General features: G+C 40.8%; 1 protein-coding gene and 3 pseudogenes across 1 annotated transcript; all 4 read left to right on the plus strand.

The window, feature by feature from the left end:
* Positions 1 to 2,020: 2,020 nt before the first annotated feature.
* On the plus strand, positions 2,021 to 3,733 carry LOC149117907 (uncharacterized). The gene has a single exon (XM_089287419.1). It carries the CDS (start codon positions 2,423 to 2,425, stop codon positions 3,212 to 3,214), a length of 792 nt encoding a protein of 263 aa, XP_089143545.1. The 5' UTR covers positions 2,021 to 2,422; the 3' UTR covers positions 3,215 to 3,733.
* Positions 3,734 to 10,224: 6,491 nt separating this feature from the next.
* Positions 10,225 to 11,890, plus strand: LOC149117908 (chitinase-3-like protein 1 pseudogene; annotated as a pseudogene).
* Positions 11,891 to 14,647: 2,757 nt separating this feature from the next.
* Positions 14,648 to 16,746, plus strand: LOC149117909 (chitinase-3-like protein 1 pseudogene; annotated as a pseudogene).
* Positions 16,747 to 19,825: 3,079 nt separating this feature from the next.
* LOC110054708 (chitinase-3-like protein 1 pseudogene) lies at positions 19,826 to 21,424 on the plus strand (annotated as a pseudogene).
* The last annotated feature ends 666 nt before the right edge of the window (positions 21,425 to 22,090 follow it).

Below are 22,090 nucleotides of genomic sequence, written 5' to 3' on the forward strand. Positions count from 1 at the left end.
ACAATTAGCGCCTTTTGTAAGGAAAATTCCTAACAAAATACGCCACTAAACAGCAGCTTACTGCCTGCGTTATGTTACTTATATGAGTACATTGGTCGGGTCCGATTTTTGTACCTGCGCTTTGATTATGTAAACAAAAACAGTATTTTTGGTTGACGATTTCTAGTAGCTTTGCCACGAAAGCAACGAAAAACCCTCTGGCACCCGAAGGATGCCCGCCTTTCTTCTCTGAGTTGTTTAAGTTGCGTAATATTCTTTAGTTTAAGTTTTTCTTAAGGTTCTTGTTGTTTGAGTTTGGTGTTATTGATCTTTATAATTTTTGTATTGCGCTGTTTATGCTATTTTGGTAGCTGGAGGTTTCGCACCCAAGTGATTTGACACCCGCCGAGTTGGCACCCACATCGACTCAACTAGTGATCAAGTGCTTTAATAAAACTTATCTTTCCCTTACCGAGAAAAAAGGACAACACTGTAGGCATAATGAAACAAAATCACTTAAAACATGTTTATTTCTCGAACTCGAATTAGAAAGTTTATAATGAGTTCAGGGGTGCGAGCTCGGTGGGTGCGAACTCGATTGAGTGTGAAACAGGTAGCCTTCGTTATTTCGGCCAGATAATTTTTATACATATAAATCGTACCTTTTTCGTAGCTTCGGCGACATATCAGGTGAGTTTGTTCGCGCCATGGTTCGTAGTTTGGCGAAACGTAGTCGAGCTAAAATAACCACGGCGAGACCAAATGAGCCTGCTATGCCGCCAAAGCGTACCAAAAAGGTTAGGTATTTACCGTACCCAAATTCGACCAAGTGAGGATTACATTGTAGCCATACGGGTCAGTAACTTGATATCGCAGAATATCAGGACAGTAGACACGGCTTCTGATTGGCTAATTGCAAATTTGGGTGCGGTAATGGAACCGTAGTGAAAATTAGAAAGAAAATTATTTCGCTTCTGCTTACTCTGTCGAGAGAACTTGTACACAATCGTACTTTCGCATAATGTGAACTGTGCAAGTCCTTACAGAAGCATAAATTTCTCAAGATCAGTAAATTTGACATTTGGTTGATGGTTTGTAGTATGGTCCTCGGGAGTATGGTCCTTATAAAGAACGCGAGCAAGATCCGAGTGTCAGAGCTATTCTAGAGAAATTTTTGAGATTTTTGTCGAATTGTTGCCCAGAGTCATAAGGATGTAACAGCAGTTAAGCCAGATTATTATACATTGAACCCGCTACCTCTTTTCTGATTGGCCAAAAGCGTACGGTGAATTTTCGAAATCAGCGCCTGTGACGTCATCTAGCTGCAGATTATACAAAAGTCATGTCAAGGACACTCAAGGTGACGGGTAATCATGTCATGTATGACCGCGGTGCACGGTAAGGGTTATTAGCCGAAGCCGAAGGCTGAGGCTGACAAAATCCTTTGAAATCAGACTTTTCAACCGTAGATTGAATACCAAAAAGCGAGGAAATTCGTTAAGTGCTTTCCACAGAAATTCTCTTAAATACAGCAACGATAAAGGAGGTAAACTCAACCGAAATTGACTCATTTTTTACTTAAAATTTTACGGCGAGAGAAACACAGGATTACGCGCCATTACAGCACCAAGCTACAAACAACCAAACAAACTCTCACAACTTCTAAACACTCAATTTAATTTACTTACAGTGACTTTCCTTGCCATTTAAAAGTGAATAGCGATAGACTTGCGTTGACTAGTCGTCAATGGCAGTGTAAACAAGGCAAAAGATTGACAATTACTGCTAACTTTTCAGATTTTTAGGAGCGAATTTAGGAGGAGTCCGTACTCGGTCCCGTACTCGGGATCCGGATGAGGAAATCAGGACCGCTGGAGCGCCTGCGATTAACCAATCAGACTCAACGATTTAGGATTCCGGACCGCTGGGAAGCTGGAGAAAAAATATATATTAGTTTTAGGCGCATATGTAATCGTTCTTCCATCAGTGATACTTCTTATAACGACAACGTTAGATTTCTAGCTCGATTTAACAAATTGACGTCAGTTTTTTATGCGTCTGTCCTCTTATTGATGATAAAAATGAGCCAATCAGCGCTCGTGAAATTGGACAGTTTTTGTAAAAATTTCATTGACTTACTTCTATGTAGAGCTTTTCGCCAACTTCGCGGAGAAAAATGAACAAATCCGAAAGAGACTCCAAAGAAGCTTTCGATCAGGTCGACTTTAATTGGGACTGGGTCGAGTAATGGCGACGTAAAGACGTGCGTTGCTGCCGCCCGCCGATCTTTCTGCTCTGTCTTTGGTAAATGGCCGTTTTTTTCGGTCAGTTTTTGAGCTAAAGAAAAACCATATCCTCAGACTCTTCCGACGAATCATCTCTTTCGCCGGAAATCAAAAAAACGAAGCCATACTCCTCGCCAACGCATCACGAAGACGAAATAATGACAGCTCTCAGTATGACACAAGATGTTGGTGCAACTCTACAAGCAATCTTAGCAAAGCTGGAAAAGCTTGATTCAATAGAATCCGCCGTGAAGAAAATTGAAGCCAATCTCGAGAACTTAGAGAAACGAACCCAAAGGCTAGAAGATTTCCAAACAACAGCGAAGAAAGATATTGACGATCTAAAAGAAGGGATCAACTTTACTGGACAACAACTCAAGGATAAGACAGAAGCTATGGAGAAGGTGCATCGACTCTATGAAACTCAATTAACAGAGCTCACGACAAAATGCCAGAAAAATGGGGATTTGTTAGACGAGATCCACACTAAAAATCTTTACTTAGAAGCCTACTCTCGCCGGGAGAATATCAAATTCACGAACATAGAAGAATCGACAGAAATAGGCGGCCGCACTAGTGAAGACACCGAAGAAGTTCTCCGAACTTTTCTGGAACGCGATCTTGGTTATAGGGATGCAAGGAATGTAGAAATTCAGCGAGTACATCGCATCGGAAAAAGCAAGGATGGAAATCCGCGTCCTATTCTGGCCCGTTTCCTTAGATATAAAGACTGTCAACAGATCTTTTTACTGGGTCACCGGCTTAAAGGCACTAACTTTCAAATGTTCCGAGACCTTCCCCAGGAAATCATTACCCGTCGCAAAGTACAGATGGGAGCTTTTAAGGATGCCAGGAAAAATGGAGTTGCTGCCTCCTTCAGCCAATCTCAACCGGATAAATTGTATATCAGAGGTAAATTGTGGCCGATCGGGCAAAAATTTACTATTTAATTAACACTAAATAAACTTTGTTCAGATTGACCGGTAAATTGTTCAAACTTCTCGCAGTTTCGTTATTGCCAATATGCTTTTCACCAATTAGAGGCGGTCGGCAACTTAAACGGGCTAATAGAGTTGCAGGCTTTTTCTCTTTTTTGCTGTAGCAAGCAATCAAGTTGCCTAATTTCTCCACCATAAGTCCTTTAGTAATTTTATTCATTTTGTGTGTGTTTTCGTTTTACTGTCTCCAGGGCATAAAAATCTATCTAATTAACAATAGTTTAAAGGCATGTGGTCATTTAGATATCTTTTATTGTGAAAATGCAAAACAGTCAACTCAGCCTCCTTCATTACTCACAATACAACAGATCTGAAAATAATTTCCCTCAATGTCAGGGGATTGGGAAACAATGCCAAAAGAAAAGAGGTGTTTAACTGGCTGAGAGCGAAAAAGCAATCTATATATATGCTGCAAGAGGTCCATTGTTCTCGAGAAACTACCGATATATGGTCTTGTGAATGGGGGTACAAAGCGCTTTTCAGCTGCTGCAGCAGCAACAAAGCAGGGGTTGGTATTCTTTTCAATAATAATTTCAATTGCCAGATCCACAAGGTTTTCTCGGATCCGAATGGACGCTTTTTAATATGTGATATCGTTGCTGATAGCAAGCGTCTGACTGTGGCTAACATCTACGCTCCGAATGAAGACGATCCAAATTTCTTTCAGGTTTTTTTCGATCATTTATCAAACTTTAAATGTGGTGAAATCATAATTGGTGGGGACTTTAACTTAGTTCTTGACGTCGAAAAAGACAAGAGGGGTGGCCTTGCCAGAACACACAAAAATGCCTTAAAAGTGATTCGAGATTTCTCTGAAAATCTTGGTTTGACTGATATTTGGAGACTTTTCAACCCAGAAGCCAGGAGATATACTTGGCGCCAAAACCAACCAGTCATACATTGCCGACTCGATTTTTTTCTAGTAAGTGAATCATCTTTATGTGATGTGACCCATGCAGATATTTTTCCTGGTTTCAAAACGGATCATTCGATGATTACTCTGAATCTAGCTTTACACTCGAACCCCAGAGGCAAAGGTTTTTGGAAGTTGAACACGTCCCTTTTATCCGAAATGAGATATGTCCAAGAAATTAAAACAACAATTGAAAGCACTGTGAAACAATACAAAGACGACACCTCAGTGAACCCAGCTCTGCTTTGGGAGATGATTAAATTAAAGGTGCGAGAAAAATCAATATCTTATGCTGCATACAAAAACGCGACAACAAGGAAACGCGAAGAAATGTTGGAACGCGAAATCGCCTTGTTAGAAAAACATTTAGACAATGCAAGCAATAGTAACCCCTCATATCATATTGTTGCTGAAAGAATTTTTACCTTAAAGAAAGAGCTAGAAAACATTTTTGAGTATCGAACCAAAGGCGCTATCATTAGGTCAAAGTCGCAATGGTACAACGAGGGCGAAAAGAACTCCGGATATTTTCTAAACCTCGAAAAAAGGCACTGTAAACAAGGAACAATTAGTCAATTAAAAATTAATGACACCGACTTTGTCACCACAGACAAAGATATCTTATCTGAATGTACGGCTTTTTATAAAAATCTTTATACGTCAAAAAGCCCCGACAGCATCCAGTCAACATTCCTCTCTGAAGTGAACTCCACTTCTTTGACCAATGAAGAACAAACTTTATGTGAAGGCCCCTTAACTCAAAAGGAATGTTTCGAAGCCCTGAAGAAGATGGAGTCTGACAAAACGCCAGGCACGGATGGACTTCCCGCCGAATTCTACAAAGTTTTTTGGAAAGACATTTCTTCTTTTTTAATCTCGGCCCTCAACTATGCTTTTGACTCTGGCTGCCTCTCAGTAACACAAAGACGAGGGGTTATAAAACTAATTCCAAAAAAAGATGCGGAACTATACTTCATCAAAAATTGGAGGCCTATTACCCTTTTGAACACTGATTACAAAATCGCAGCAAAATCTATTGCAAACCGAATTAAATTAGTACTTCCAAACCTTATCAATCACGATCAAACAGGATTTTTGAAGGGCAGATTTATAGGCGAAAATATCAGACTCATTGACTCTATTATCCAATATGCCACAGAAAAGAATATCCCGGGCCTGTTACTTTTTATTGACTTTGAAAAGGCATTTGATTCTCTCGAATGGTCCTTCATACATGGAACATTAAGATCCTACGGTTTTGGTGCTTCGCTAATTAACTGGGTGAAAACCCTGTATAGTCATACTGAAAGCTGTATTCTGAATAATGGATGGGCAAGTAATTTTTTTGAAATTCAAAGAGGTGTTAGGCAAGGCTGCCCGCTCTCACCTTATTTATTTATCCTATCGGCAGAGGTGCTGGCCACGGCAATTAGGAAAAATACTAATATAAAGGGAATCTCTGTAAATAATGTGGAAATTAAGTTAAGTCAGTATGCCGATGACACAACACTTATATTAGACGGGTCACGTGAATCTCTCCTTTCATCCCTTGCAATGCTTGACGATTTCAGCAAAGTCTCTGGCCTCAGACTCAATGATAAGAAAACGGAAGCTCTATGGATTGGCGCAAGTATTGGAAGTGATAAAATTCTGTTATCAGGAAAAGAGCTTAAATGGCCAAAAGACAAAGTAAAATCCCTAGGTCTATGGATTTCAACAGATCCCGAACTATCTGCCTCTTTAAACTACAATGAGAAACTTGAAAAAGTGAAAGAAATCCTGAGATGCTGGAAATACCGCCGACTCACATTGTTAGGGAAAATCACTGTTATCAAATCACTAGTGGTCTCCCAATTGGTTTATCTACTCTCGCCTCTTCGCTCAAACTACAGGGTTTTAAAAGAAATAAATGATTTACTTTACACTTTTCTATGGAATGGTAAAGGCGACAAGATAAAACGGAAGGTAATGATCAATGATTTCGGTGGTGGTGGCCTAAAAATGATTGATATTAGTTCCTTCAATAAATCTCTCAAAACCACATGGATTAAAAAATATTTAGATAACAACAATAAGGGAAAATGGGAAATCTTTTTTGACATAACCCTAAAAAAATATGGCTGTCAAAACTTTTTTTTCCTACAACCTCAACGTTAGAGACACCTTATCGACAATAACAACCTCGGATGCCTTTTTAAAAGAACTATTAGGAATCTGGGCGGAAGTTAACTTTGAACCTGAAATAACATCGAAAGATCACTTTCTGGATCAACAACTTTGGCATAACTCCCTAATAAAGATAGCCAACAAAACAGTTTTTTTAAAAAATTGGTTCACCAAGGGAATAACTCGGGTGAAACATCTTTTAGGACCGGACAACAACTTTCTCTCGTTAAATGATTTCCGCTGTAAGTATGAAATAGACCCTCGCCCTCTCAGCTTCTACGGATTAATATCGGCTGTAAAGTCTCTTCGGACTGATTCTAATTTTCAAGATTTACAGAACACCGACCACGAATATGAGCCACTTACAACAAGAATTTTGCAGGTCAAAAAAGCAACTACAATAATATATAAAAAACTGATTAGTAACAAGAGTTTAACCCCAGTGTCAAGTCAAAAGAAGTGGCTAGAGGATTGTGGCCTACCAATAAATGACAACATAAATTGGAATGCTGCCTATCTTTTAGCTAAAAAATGCACAAAGAGCACTAAGCTGATAGAGTTTCAGTTTAAATTCTTACATAGACGTGTACCAACCAATAAGTTTTTATTTAGAATAGGTCTACAGGGCGATGAAAAGTGCAGTTTTTGTCACACCTCCTCTGAGTCAATAATTCATCTTTTTTGGTCATGCCGTCAAACATCTCACTTTTGGAATAAACTTACTGAATGGCTGAAAAACTTAAATTTACTTCCTAGAGATTATGCTTTGACAAATATTACTGCTTTGGGTCTGAGGCCAGATATCTCTCAATTTGCGCTTCTTATAAATTACTGCTTTCTCTTAGCACGATATCACATATGGCTCGCTAAAACAAAAAATGATCATCCAAATCTTACGCTTTTCATATGCACACTAAAATTACAGTATGAGATAGAAACAAAAAGTGGAGACACGAAGAAATGGAAACCTCTTACAGGATACATGAGGATTTAATTAATATTTTAGATTATATTTTCTGTAGGGTTATCTATCTCCTACCCATTAAGCTATTTCTAATCTCCTGTCAGATGCATAACTCATTTTACTTTTAATGTACCACATGCCTTTGGTCTGTTTTTTTATGTTTCTGTACTACAACCTCAAGCTGTAATGATAACTAGCTATTTTTCTTCTCAGTTTTTTTTTTCTTTGCCCCTTGTCGTCACTGTATTTCTTAATTGTGTAAGTCGTGTAACTGTATTTGTTAGTAATGTAAGTCGTTTAGTTATTGTAATTTAAATAGTGTAAATAATTAGAGCAATATAATGTAAATAGAGTTAGTGTTGTAAAAAAAAAAAAAAAAAAAAAAAAAAAAAAGGTCGACTTTAATTTGGACACGAAGTCGTCAAGTCTAAGATTTTTCAGTGATTTGTGCAAGTAGTTGACAGCGTCACCTAATGTGAAAACATAAAGGCAAAGTTATCTACAGTGTATTGGGTCTTTCGGTTGTATTACTTTTAACTGAGTAATCTGAGAGAAACGTCTGTTAAGAGTTTCTCTCAGATTACATAAAATAAATTTTAAAAAGTATTTCTCTCAGATCTACAACGAACTGTGCAAATAATTTTTCAAATTTTAACAAACATCTAAAAACCCAAACTACGCAGAAGCATGTTCTGAGACCGCCATACTAATGTTTTTGTTTTCCAAGTCAGACCGTTTAGCTCATGGCCGTTCTACAACTTAGCATAAACATCCCTTCCTCAATGGAGGAGAGGTATAACATAATCAGCCGTGGGGTTTTTGTCATCACCGTCGTTGCATTTTTAAACCAAGAATAGACAGACCTATTGTTAAACTTCTTGTCTTATGAGAATTTTGAAGAGCCTGAAAAGTTAATTCCAAGAGATGTCAGAAAGCAAAAACACCATATTCTTCTAACATGAATTGCTCGATTTACTTATACTTGGAGTGTTTTGGTTAATTCATATTACTTGATTTAGTTATTTTGCTTCCACTTAGGAAACTTGGGTATATAGCCGACTCAGATAATACAGACATATATATGGAGAAATCAAGGTTTGGTGACAATCTTTCGTACGGAACAAAGCTACGGTACGATTATTTTTAAAGAAAATAAAAATGAGAGCTGAAAGGTCAACGCTGCTCGACATATCAGCGGTCGCAAAAGCAAAATGACAGCAACACCTGTCAACAAAAGCCAACAAAAACACGAGAGAAGCCAGGAAAACTCAATAACAATGGTTTGTTGGCAGTTTGCCTGTATTTGAACATATGTAGTGCGTGTATCTGCCTTATTTGAGCAGCTTATCGTGCGGTGTGTATTTTGTGATAACAGTTGTCAAGCACATCTGAAGTATTGAAATAACTACAGTCGAACCTCCCGTTGCGACCACCTCACCTCAGCAACAAGTTTTCCAAAATACCAAAAGATTCTAAGTCAAATCACTATATTTGGAACCTCTTGTAAGCGATCACCTCTCGTAAGCGACCGCGACCACTTTTAGAGCTAAAAGTTTGAAATTTTCGAAGCGACCACTTGACAGATAATGGAGCGGAAATTGGATAATAAGGGGTTGTAGTTTATCAGAAACGAACCATGATACTCTGAATAAATACCTATTATATGGGTTAGATGGGCACTGACGCATGGGGTAAGTCTTTGCAGTAATGGTCTAAGCTTCCGTAAGCGACCACCCCCCGTAAGCCCTTACGGGAGGTTGGACTGTAATTCAACAACAATTGGCAAGCAGTTGACTGTACAAGTAAAATGTCAAACACGGAAGATCGTGCTTCACCACATTTCCAAATACAGAGAAGTGAGTTGAAAATACAACGCGCAGCGGAGTATTTTTGACGAGCTTCGAAGTGTTTGATGATGTGTCAAACTCTGTCTTGAATGTTTCATATATCCTCTCAATCGAAACTAAGACAAAGGAGAAAATGGAGTAATGAAATCGTAAAAAATCCAGGCTAGTTAAGATCAGAAATCCAAATTAAACACTGCCACCGTAATTGATTTCCATTGTTTAAGCTTGATGAATTATCAATACGTGTGAGAAGGCTGTAGTTAGAGGAAGAGCCCGGAGGCCCTGGGTACTCCTATAATTTTGTTGACTGACTCACACAGTCAGTTGAGAAAGATCTGTACCCTTTACGTAGCTTCTGCTGAAAGAGTGATTTTAAGATAATCCATAAAACTTCACTCTGGTTACTTTCTCTTTAATCCGGATTAACGAAATTGACTCATAAAAGGATTATCTTGCCATTTGCAAATGGTTCGATTTTTAAGTACAACGTGGCAAGGTTCATTTAATCAATATTAATTGTTGTTACATCATATTTCTATGGGCTATCTGCTATTCGTCCTTGTTTGTGCTCCAAACCATATCAAAAACGTTTTTCTAAAATAGCATATCGAACAATCTGGTCATACAAATAGATAACTTTTATCCATTGAAATCTAATACATTCCTTGCACAACACTCATTTAGAGAAAGTAAGAATGTCTTTTGCTCCACCTTTGTGTCCACTGGTTTGGTCGCCAGCTTGGCCCTCCCTCTCCCTGCCCCCTCAAAGGAAACAAATGCAGTAGAATACACTGCAATAATTCCAATTGCACTGCGCCAGTTTTAATTCCAAAACGCCGTGTTTCTATGATTAAACAATAGCACAGAAAGTGGCACATACTTGACAGAAGTGTCACGTATTGCGCGGTACTTCATAGACGTGTGACGTGCACCTGACATGCTTGAACAACTGAACCTACTTGTTGACAGACGGACATCACCCACCTCTCACGCCTTGGACAACAAACAAACACAATGGGTCAAGAGGTAACAAACTAAACACACAGGGTTTGGTATTAAATATCACTGTTAAACTGCTTGATCTTAGTTTGCTGCGAATGCAAAGGCAACCAAACCATGAAATCAATACTCTTTCTTCTGTTCTTTGGGTGCGTGCTGCATTTCCAGCCGACGGCATCAGAGTACGTCCGTGGATGTTACTATACCAACTGGTCCCAGTATCGACCCAAAGGTGGAACCTTCTGGCCTGAAGATATCGATCCTTTTCTCTGTACTCATGTGCTATTTTCCTTTGCGCAAGTGAGCCGAACCACTCACACGCTGGAGATCTACGAAGAGAACGACCACGACTTGTACTCAAGAATCAACGCACTAAAGAAAGCCAACCCAAAGCTGAAGACACAAATTGCTGTTGGTGGATGGACTCATGAAGAAAAAGACAGCCCTTTTTCCAAGATGGTGGCAACGAAAGAGAAACGAGCGATCTTCATCAAGTCATCTATTGACACCCTGAGGAAGTTTGGATTCGATGGTTTAGATCTAGACTGGGAGTATCCAGGCATGCGTGGTGGCTCTCCCAAGAGTGACAAAGGACGATTCACTCTACTGTGCAGAGAACTGAGGGCTGCATTCGAGGCTGAAGTTAAGGCGTCTGGAAAGGAACGCTTGTTGTTAACAGCCGCAGTAGCAGCAGGACTCTGGACCATCAAAGGAGCATACGATATTGCTGACATTGCCGAGCCTCTTGACTGGATCAACTTAATGACTTATGATCTTCACGGTACGTGGGAGTACAAGACCGGACATCACACTGCTATGGGACCGGACGGTGACAAGCTAACCCTTCCTTTCGCTGTCTGGTACTGGATGAACAACAGAGACACCTGGGAGAAGCCAGGCATCAGGAAAGGAATGCCAGCCAACAAGATCGTCCTCGGTCTGGCCACGTACGGACGGGCGTTTGGTCTAGCGAGCCCGTCCACGAACGGTCTAGACGCGGCACGTGATTACCAGTACACCCCCAAAGGGCAGTTCACAGGTGCCGAAGGCTTCCTAGCTTATTATGAGATCTGCAAACGGAGACTGACGGTTGTGGAAAAGAATAAAGCCATGGCTCCATACGGTTACAAGGATAAGGACTGGGTAGGATTCGACAACCCGAAGAGTTTGATTTACAAGATCGATAATGTGGTGAAGAAGAATTCCCTCCGTGGTGTTATGTTCTGGGCCATTGACCTGGACGACTTCTCAGGACAGCATTGCGGACAAGGCAAGTACCCACTGATGAATGCCGTTAAGGAATACCTCACATCTGGAGTGCAGCCTCCTCCGGTTACCACCCCACCACGGCCACCTCCTGTCACCACACAAGCCCCGGATACTACACAAGCACCACCGCCTCCCCCGGTTACCACCACTCAAGTTCCACCAGTTTCTCCAACCACAGGGGGAGGGGGCCCTGGAGGTAAATGCGTTGCTACTGGTGTGTGGGCCGGTCATGCTGGAATGGATGCCTGGTGTGCGTCAAATTGCGCCATTGGAAACTGCCCGTCTTCCCATTGCAAGTGTAATTAAAGAGGCAATTGGCTTAAGTCACCTGGTGACACTGAAAGCATTACAAGTACACCTAGGTAGAGACACAACTGCTCAGGCTTAAAACTCATAGTAAATGTGTTTTAATCGATTAAATGACCATTAAATGTGATCATCATTAAGAGGAATGTTGATATCTTTCAAAAGTGGGCTTTGTGTCATTACTCGAAGGGTGATCGTATCCAAACAAATAATGAAAATCAATGATATCTGCACGCGAAGATTTAACCTTTACTCGTTACTAACTCATCGTGAAAATGTGACTTTAATCCAGTATAAACCGTGCCGTGAAAATAGGCAGAACTCGTGTACATGCGTTTGACCTCAGTTTGCCTCAATCAAATCTCAGCTCACGAGATAAGGAAGGGTAACTATCAACGTTGATGATTTTCCCTTTTCAATAATTCGTGTTGGTATCAGTTTCTTGTTGTCTCGAAGAGGTCGCCTTTCATTGCAAAAAAGAAACACGGAGTTGTACGGTGACTAAAATCTATTGACCAATCAGAATACCGGGAAACGTTGCACTATTTTCAGTCCTTCAGTGTCGAGCAAGAAAAATGTACGTACTGATGAACAACAAAAATTCGATCGCTTGACGCTGCAATAACGGCTACTACTTAAACCTCTGTCGGAACATTCAACCCTTAGCTGACTGCGGCAATATTCGCGTCATGTACGATAACATGAAGAAGGGGGCATATAGGGCATTGTATGGGAGGTACCCATTGAAAACAGGAGACTATTAAAATGACCACAAACGGCTGATGATCCTCTACACTCATCCCAAAACTCAACAAGGTCCTCGTCCTGTTTCGTTGCTATCAAAGCTTTAAAGAAATAAACTCTACATGGAGAAGAGTCTTATGAGGAAATGTGTAACATAATCCGCTTTTTTGTCATCAACTCATTTATCAAACAAGAATAGAAGCAACTGTTGTTAAAATACCTGGCGTAAGAGAATTATGAAAAGTTTATTTTCGGAGACCTCAGAAAGTAACAGCACCATGCATTCTTTGAGCATTCCGCATTTATGAACAGCATGTACTTGCAGTGATCTTCCAGGAGGTTGCGGTTTGACGTTTAATTCGCACGCAGTTTCTGAACAAGAAAGAACAAATCTACGCCATTTAATTACAAAAGCCTACAAAGAATTTGACTTCTCTTCAATGACATGGGAGATTGAACGTTAAAGCTATTCGAGATATCAGCTGTCCCAAAGGGGAAAGGACAGCAACAGCTGTGAACAAAAATCACCAAAAACACGAGACAAGGCAGGAAAACTCAATAACAATAGTTTTGTAGGAAGGTAGCCGCCCGAAGGGGGGAGGGTGCACTGCCATATACGGGCTATATAGGTATGTGCTGCTGTGAAGGGTATGGTTTTCAAGCAGTTTACTCTAGGATAGGGTATATAAATTAGAGCGTTTGGCTCTAGAATAGGGTATCATTTTTCCCAAAACTGACTAGTTGGTTGAAGATTTTATCTAGACTAAGGAAACCAGGAATTGCCACTCAAAAATATAAAAAAAAATCAAATCGGGAAGTTTAAATTTACGCAAATCAGCCTCAATAGTGTCGATAGATCGGGGGATTTGGGGAGTTTACTCTAGTATCGGGTAGCAAGATTCAGCTGAACTAGCTCTGGTATAGGCTAAGGGTTCCAGGGTCTCAGCGGCACATCCCCACCCAGAAATTCCCAAAGTAACCCCCTGGGGGTAGCCGTTTGCATTTATTTGCACATCTGTAGTACGCATATGACACATTAAAACAAGTGGTCCAACGGTGTGTGGCAAGCAAGTGACTGTACAGTACTACAGCTGGAGGCCGAGGGGCCGGGAAGCCTTGGGCCCCCTATGATTTTGCTGGCTCGCTCAAACAGTCAGTCAAGAAAAGATTTGTCCCGTATACGGAGCCTTTGACAAAGAGTACTAGAATGTAATAATATAATTCACCAAACATCACTCTATAATTGCTTTTTCTTTTTTACTTACGGAAGGATTATCTTGCCTTATTTATCTAAACATACATTGTGGCAATCAATAGCAACGAAGGCCCATTGTAAATGTTACTTATGCCTGCACTCTCGCACCTTACACGTAGCTTTATCATTAGCTACTTTTGTTAGAAAAAAAGAAAGAATTTATCATTCTTCTCAATGGTTAATATAGTTCATTTAAAAGTAGTGTGATGTTATTGTATTTCAGTTTCCATCAACGTGTAAAAATGCGGTACTCCCAGAAAAGTTGGGTGAGGGTGTGCAGCCCGCTTCCCAAAACCATTACCCTATTTATGACCAAAACCTGCGATTTTTGCTACCCTATTTATGACCTGGCCAAAAATTCGATACCCTATTTATGACCGTTGCGGCTGACACAGTTGCCTAAACATAAGTTTTGAAGGGCTTTTGTTGGTGGTCTCATTAATAATGATGAAAAAGTAGCTTCTTCTAAGGAACATACCCAATTCAAGTCTAGAGTGCTAAAACCATACCCTATTTAGATCAAAATGGCCAAAATCGATACCCTATTTATGACCAAAACGGCTGAAAAACCCTCCCTTTGGGGCCGCACATACCTATATAGCCCATATAAGGGAGTACCCCCTCCCCCGGGTATATTCTCAAGCAAGATTAGATCAAGGTAAGTACCTTGATATTCTCTTGTTCTTAATATATTCTAAAACGTTCGCCAATTTCAGCCTCGATATTCTAAAAAAAAAACCGTATTCCTTTCCCATTGTTTCAGTGACCTAGAGCACTTTCAAACCTTGCTACTAAAGGTTAATCTCATTTCAGTTTGGGAGATTATATTTCAGGTTCGTTTATTGTTTTCGTAGTCGTAGTTCTTTATTACTCACGCAACCCCCCTTAATTTCGTGATCTTTATAGAGTGCGGTGACAAGCAGGTTTATTTCTCTTTATTAAGGCTATTGTATCTCCGTGAGCGGGGAAGAGGAATCAAATCCTGCGTTGTGTAGCAGGCAAGATGGCGCTATCTTGTATTCGCAATGACTGCTGTTGTCACGCAACTCTTGCTTTGGATCACATGATACATGAAAGTGATCTTAGTTTAGTGTTGCGAATGCAAAGGAAACGAACAATGAAGTCAATGCTCTTTCTTCTGTTCCTTGGCTGTGTGCTGTATTTCCAGCCGACGGCATCAGAGTATGTCCGTGGATGTTACTATACCGACTGGTCCCAGCATCGATCTAAAGGTGCAACCTTCTTACCTGAAGATATCGATCCTTTCCTCTGTACTCATGTTATGTTTGCCTTTGCACAAATCAACCGAACCACTCACACACTGAAGATCAAAGAACAAAATGATCACGACTTGTACAGAAGGATCAACGCACTAAAGAAAGTCAACCAAAAGCTGAAGACACAACTTTCTGTCGGCGGATGGGGTCAAGACCAAAAAGACAGCCCGTTTTCCAAGATGGTGGCGACGAAAGAGAAACGTGCGATCTTCATCAAATCGTCTATCGACACCCTGAGGAAGTTTGGTTTCAATGGTTTAGATCTCGACTGGGAGTACCCAGGCATGGGTGGAGGCTCTCCCAAGGGTGACATAGGACGATTCACTCTCCTGTGTAATGAACTGAGAGCTGCGTTCGAAGCTGAAGCCAAGATTTCTGGAAAGGAACGTTTGCTTTTGACCGCAGCAGTAGCAGCAAAATTTTCGGTTATCGAAGAAGCGTACGACATTGCGGGCATTGCAGTACCTCTTGACTGGATCAACCTAATGACTTACGATTTTCACGGTTTGAACGACAACAAGACCGGACATCACACTGCTATGGGACCGGACGGTGACAAGCTAACCCTTCCTTTCGCTGTCTGGTACTGGATGAACAACAGAGACATCTGGGAGAAGCCGGGCATCTTAGACGGAATGCCAGCCAACAAGATAGTGCTCGGTCTGGCCACGTACGGACGCTCATTTGGCCTAGCGAACCCATCGATGCACGGTCTAGGAGCGCCACGTGATTTCCAGTACACCCCCAAAGGCCAATACTTGGGCGCTGTAGGCGTTCTTGCATATTTTGAGATTTGCAAACGGGGACTAACAGTTGTGGAAAAGAACAAAGCCATGGCTCCATACGGTTACAAGGATAAGGACTGGGTAGGATTCGACAACCCGAAGAGTTTGATTTACAAGATTGATAATGTGTTAAAGAAGAATTCCCTCCGTGGTGTTATGTTCTGGGAGCTTGGCCTGGACGACTTCTCAGGACAGCATTGCGGACAAGGCAAGTACCCACTGATGAATGCCGTAAAGAAGTATCTCACATCTGGAGTGCAGCCAACATTTCCCCCAGAGACCCAACCCTCGCTGACAGGCAGCTCAATCTCTAATAACGACTATGGCTCCTCCCTAACCTACTAACAGCAATAGAGATAGTGGCCCCGGGGTCTGCAAGGCGAAATGGATGCGTGGTGCGTTGCTAACTGTGCGGTCAGTAACTACCCATCTAACATGTGAGAACTGGTCAACAAGCCTGACTGATGTTGCCGTGTGTCTGTTTAGTAATTGATTACAGGTGACGTCAAAATGTTGCAAGAGGCGATAGCCGAGTGTGTCACTGATGTTCTTACCGCATATGACCTCTACTGTGATCAACTTCTGAACAGACGCAGCTATTTGTTTTATATAATATGGAAAAAGTGTTAAAGACGTCATCAATGCGTCTGTCCTCCAATTGATCATAAGTAAGAACCGATCAAAAGGCGGAAATAATTTGATTGATTATATGATGTCTCAAGCTATAAAGCTGTAAAGAACCAGAAGAACTGAAGCATCCAGTCATAATAAAATGGAAGTGTCAAAATAATTATTATAATCTTTTAATTATTTTAATACTGATATGATATTTTTCTATGTGTTATTAAATACCTGTAAACTAGCTGATGAGCTGCGCAGCCTTTGGCCTTTTGTGGCGTCTCATTCTTATTATATAGCTAAGCGTATTCACACAATAAACTTGAGTGTTGTTTTTCTCATTTGTTCTCCCTTCTATATGTTTATGGCATGTTAAAACCTCGAAATAATTTTCCCTAACACTCATCGAATGAAGTCTTTCTTCCTTTACAAGAACATGTACAAAGCAAGCTGTTGGGACTGTGATGATTTTTACGTAGGAAATGCAAAGCGTCGATTGTTTTTGAAGTTTTCAATTTCAACAGGTCACGATCCGATATATATACATTGTGTAATAAAGAATACATTTACATTTGCCTTGAATGAAAACGTTGACAGTGAGAAACGTTTTCTATACAAGCTTGGATTTTACCTGATTAGCCAAGTTTCTTAAATCAAAGTTCTCCCAACTGGGTTGTTCAGTCATGTTTGCCACGGTCAGGGTCGGCCATGGGGGGTAGTTGTATACCAATATACCTGAAGAGACTGAAAACCCCATTATACCCAAACTTTCCCGTCAAATTCATCCGAAACACCCAAATTTGGAAAAACAAGGTATATTTTAAGGCCCAATTTTGGCGTTAAAATACCGTATACTCGATTTAAAAATCCCCCTATATACCGTATACCCAAAAACCCTGGCCGACCCTGAACAGTTGTATTTGTATTCCTATTGAATTTGAAATGGCCGAAGAATAAGAGTCTTCGTTTTGTTTTGCCTATGTAAAGATTTATTTTGCAAATTCAGGAACCAGCTTTGCAGATAACTTTAGACATTTAAGAGCGTTTGCAGGCGGTATATTTGCAACAATGCAAGCGAAGGAACAAATTCGGAAGCAACGATAGCTCATGCTGGGCACCGGATGAGATCAGTCATTTTGTATAGACCTTATCACTGTTTTGGAAGCCATCTTGACGGGCAGGCAACACGTCACCGACAGAAATGGCAAATAATTCTTAAAAGTCGAATTCTGAACAATTTATGAACAGCAAAGTTAAGATAATAGACAAAAAGTTCCATTAACCTAATTTGAGGGATGTATCTGGGCTAGAAAGTGTCCAGTCCTGTTTTGGATTTCCCATATATTTGTCCCCGAATTTTTTCCTCGTATACCTCTTATTACAAGTTCAGGCCATTTCTTAACCAAGATGGCTTCCAAAACCGTGACAAGGGCTAAAAAACCCTCCGGGTAATCGATGTCATGAGCGTGTTGCAGAGCTTTGTTGGGGCAGAGTTTCACAAGGATATATCAGTCGCAATCCTCCCTTAAAGATCTTCAAAAATTCTGCTGCAAAATGGTTACCCTCTTGGTATTATCGCGTACAACGAAAGCAAGGCAAACAACCCTGTTCCAACAGTTCCAAAAGCTATCATTATTCTATTACATGTATTTTACTTGGGTCTTCATAGCAACTAAATCGCCAAACGTCTGAATTCTTATGCATACAACTTCTACTCTTTCGTCAACCTCAAGATTCAGTATATTTCAGAATACACGCCACATCAAAACTGTCTTCCCTTCGTAAACGGACCGCCTGGACCCCACTCTCAAATGTCTCCAGCTATCTACAAAGCTAGTTGCCAAGATTGCACTGGATTTTACACAAGCAAAACAAACCTTCAAGAAATTCACGACAGAAGAACTGCACATTTCAAGGCCCTCGCTACAAGTGACCACTCATCAGCCATTGTTGTTACAACATAAAATGCGATCGTTTTGACATTTCCAATTGTAGCCTGATCATGAATGTAGATGTCAACTATTTCCCGCTTTCACGCGGAGAAAAACATCGTAGACGTCTTCACACAGGGTAGGCAAAACCGACTTTCGTTGTAAAATTAAGAAAAATTTGCTCGTTTAAATAATGAAGCAATCTTGAAATGTCAACGTAAGCAGTAAGAAGTTTAGGAACACTTTTAATTACACATTGCCTCTTGTACGAATAATTCCTTTATTTCGGTATATTTAAGTTCAAATGGATTCTTATAATACGTTCTTGAATTATTCCTATTCTGACACGTGTGAAAAATTTGGTATTCATGTAACTTATAAGGTCACCTTCTTGTCTCGTTTTACCTTACTGTGCTTCTTGTACGTACAATGTATTATGTAATATTCCTTAGTTTTTAGTTTTTCTCGAGTCTTCTGTTTTGCCATTCTTGTTACTTGAAAATAATTTTATCCTTGTAATATTAAAATTACTTTATCGCTCTTGTTGTTTCATTTTAGCCAGATTCTTTTGGAATCATATTGAAAATTTGGAAAGGAAATATTTTTGACTGTGTTGACTTCGTCGAAGGAACATATGCAGACGATACTGATACGCCAGCGTATTCTCTCTTAGTGAAGTGCGCAAAGCCTTACATAAGCATATCAATTTATAGAGAGTGCTACTTTATTTGGTCGTTATAAAAGGAGCGAGCAAGATCTGAGAGTCAGAGATATCGTAGAGATCTTACAGAGATGTTGTTGACTGAGTTAAATTCAAGTTGTTGTTAATCTCGGATACAGAGTTTCAGTTTACAACACACAGAGATTCGTGAAGTCATTGTTAAAATAATCTTCCGAGAGAGCCGCTGTTTATTACCTTTTGTTACATAAATACGTAAAATATCCGAGCAGCCAAACATTTTCGCAAAACTATACCATGATTCTTTGACATCCTTTTTTAGTGTTGTAAAAAAGTCTCCTTACTGAATATTTTCCAGAGCTGTTACTGCAAGTAAAATTTCACTCCTATTGTTACAACGACTTTATAAAAACGAAAACAATTTTTATTTTTGAACAACGAACGAACTACATTGAAAGATCTATTAATTATCGGTGAAAAAACGATGAATAAGTAATTCAATGAAAGTGATACCTTTTTCATGCCCTTTGTAATTCCTATGCCGATTTAAACCTTTTACGCAAACGGACATTCCATATCCACTAACACTGTCATTATTTTGTTTGAAACATCTGTATTTTATTTACGTAGAAAACCAACATTAGAAGGGAGCAAAACGCCCCCCATATTTGAATTATTCCAAGTATTCTCAGCTGTTTTGCAGATGAACAAAGACATTAGTGCTAGCATGCCCAGGTCTCAAACATCCACATAGTCATTTGACAATCCTATCACTTTCTTTGGCGACAAATGTAAACACCCTTTTTCTTTAAGAAATAGTCTGTGGCTTGTGCTAGTCATACACCCGTATCCTGTACCTAAGTCAAAATGAACCGAGTTTTACTCCTTATTCTCCTGGGCTGTATTCATCTTGTAGCATCTGAGTATGTCAGAGTATGTTACTATACCAACTGGTCCCAGTATCGACCCAAAGGTGGAACCTTCTGGCCTGAAGACATCGATCCTTTCCTCTGTACTCACGTGATTCACTCGTTTGCAAAAGTCAGTCGTACCACACATAAAATGGAGATCTATGAAGAAAACGACCATGATCTTTACAACAGAATCAACGCACTAAAGAAAGTCAACCCAAAGCTGAAGACACAAATTGCTGTTGGTGGATGGACTCACGAAGAAAAAGACAGCCCATTCTCCAAGATGGTGGCAACGAAAGAGAAACGAGCGATCTTCATCAAGTCATCCATTGACACCCTGAGGAAGTTTGGATTCGATGGTTTGGATCTAGACTGGGAGTATCCAGGCATGCGTGGTGGCTCTCCCAAGAGTGACAAAGGACGATTCACTCTCCTGTGCAATGAACTGAGAGCTGCATTCGAGGCTGAAGCCAAGGGGTCAGGAAAGGAACGCTTGTTGTTAACAGCCGCAGTAGCAGCAGGACTCTGGACCATCAAAGGAGCATACGATATCGAGGGGATATCGAAGCCACTAGACTGGATCAACGTCATGACCTACGACCTTCACGGTACTTGGGAACCTAAGACTGGTCACCACACCGCTATGGGACCTGAGGGAGATAAACTCACGCTTCCTTTTGCAATCTGGTACTGGATGAACAACAGAGACACCTGGGAGAAGCCGGGTATCCGGAATGGCATGCCCGCTAACAAGATTGTCCTGGGCTTAGGGACATACGGACGCGCGTTTGGCCTCGCAAACCCAGGGAACAATGGTCTTGGAGTCGGTCGAGACTTTACGTATACGCCCAAGGGGAAGTACACTGGTGCTGAAGGGTTCCTGGCGTACTTTGAGATTTGTAAGATGGGTCTCACCGTGGTGGAAAACAACGCAGCCAAGGCGCCATATGGCTATAAAGGAAAGGACTGGGTGGGATTTGATAATCCCAAGAGTTTGATTTACAAGATCGATAATGTGGTGAAGAAGAATTCTCTCCGCGGTGTTATGTTCTGGGCCATCGACCTGGACGACTTCTCAGGACAGCATTGCGGACAAGGCAAGTACCCACTGATGAATGCCGTTAAGGATTACCTCACATCCGGAGTGCAGCCAACATTTCCCCCAGGAACCGAACCCCCGGTGACAGACAGCCCAGTCACAAAACCCCCTAAACCGGGGACAACCATGGCTCCTCCTAAACCTACTACCAGCGGTGGAGGTGGTGGCTCTGGGGCATGTAAGGCGACAGGTGCATGGGCGGGAAATGCTAACATGGATGCATGGTGCGTTGCCAACTGTGCGGTTGGTAACTGCCCACCAAACATGTGCGTCTGTTAGAGGGTTCAACATGCCTGATTCAATGCATGTAGTATAGAGTCTTATGCTGTAAGGCTGTAGAGAACCTGGAGACTGAAACATGCAGTCATAATAAAATGAAAGAGTTAACGAAATGAAGTTACCTTAGTCTCTCTTTGTTTTCCCTACATGCCTGAATTCTCGATAAATAGGCCTCAACCTTTTTTGTTCAAATGGCTTTTTTGGTTGAATTGGTCTCGTTTGAATTATCCTGGTAGGAACTCATTATTCGAAAGGAGTTCTGCGTCAAAAAATGATTGGAATCGGGCTGGACCTATCATCTCAAAACTTTGAGTGCACATAAAAGCACTGCATGGTGAATTGAAGATTATCTTTATATACTTCATCAATTTAGTGCAAAGCACGCAAACGTGTCATCGGTGGTAAAAAGTAATCCACGTTATTGCAAATTTGAACGCGAATCGTACCTTTTAAGGAATCGTAACTTTCACACTTTCCGCTCCATGAACTTCTTTCATGCAAAAGACGAACTCTCTTTGGCCACGAATTTAAAAATCAACTCTGGTCTCCTTTTCTTAGACAAAACTTATGCCTACAGTGTAAACATACAGTCGAACCTGCCCTTACAGAGACCTCCATAATACGGAGAACCCCTTGTAATGAACCCTTCACTTACTCCCGCTGAAACCAAAATTCATTAAATGGCTACCTCTATAACACGGCCACCTCCACAATTCGGACACTCAGGTGGTCTAACAAACACGTGACGTAAGGACAGTTTCAGGAGAGTAGATTTGCTGCTCT

Source organism: Orbicella faveolata, unplaced genomic scaffold, assembly GCF_042242905.1.
Source record: "Orbicella faveolata isolate gen_17 unplaced genomic scaffold, um_ofav_v1 contig_1, whole genome shotgun sequence".
Lineage (NCBI taxonomy): Eukaryota > Metazoa > Cnidaria > Anthozoa > Scleractinia > Merulinidae > Orbicella > Orbicella faveolata.

Excerpts from the sequence above, each read along its gene's own strand:
- LOC149117907 (XM_089287419.1), top strand. The coding sequence starts at position 2,423 with ATGACAGCTCTCAGTATGACACAAGATGTTGGTGCAACTCTACAAGCA.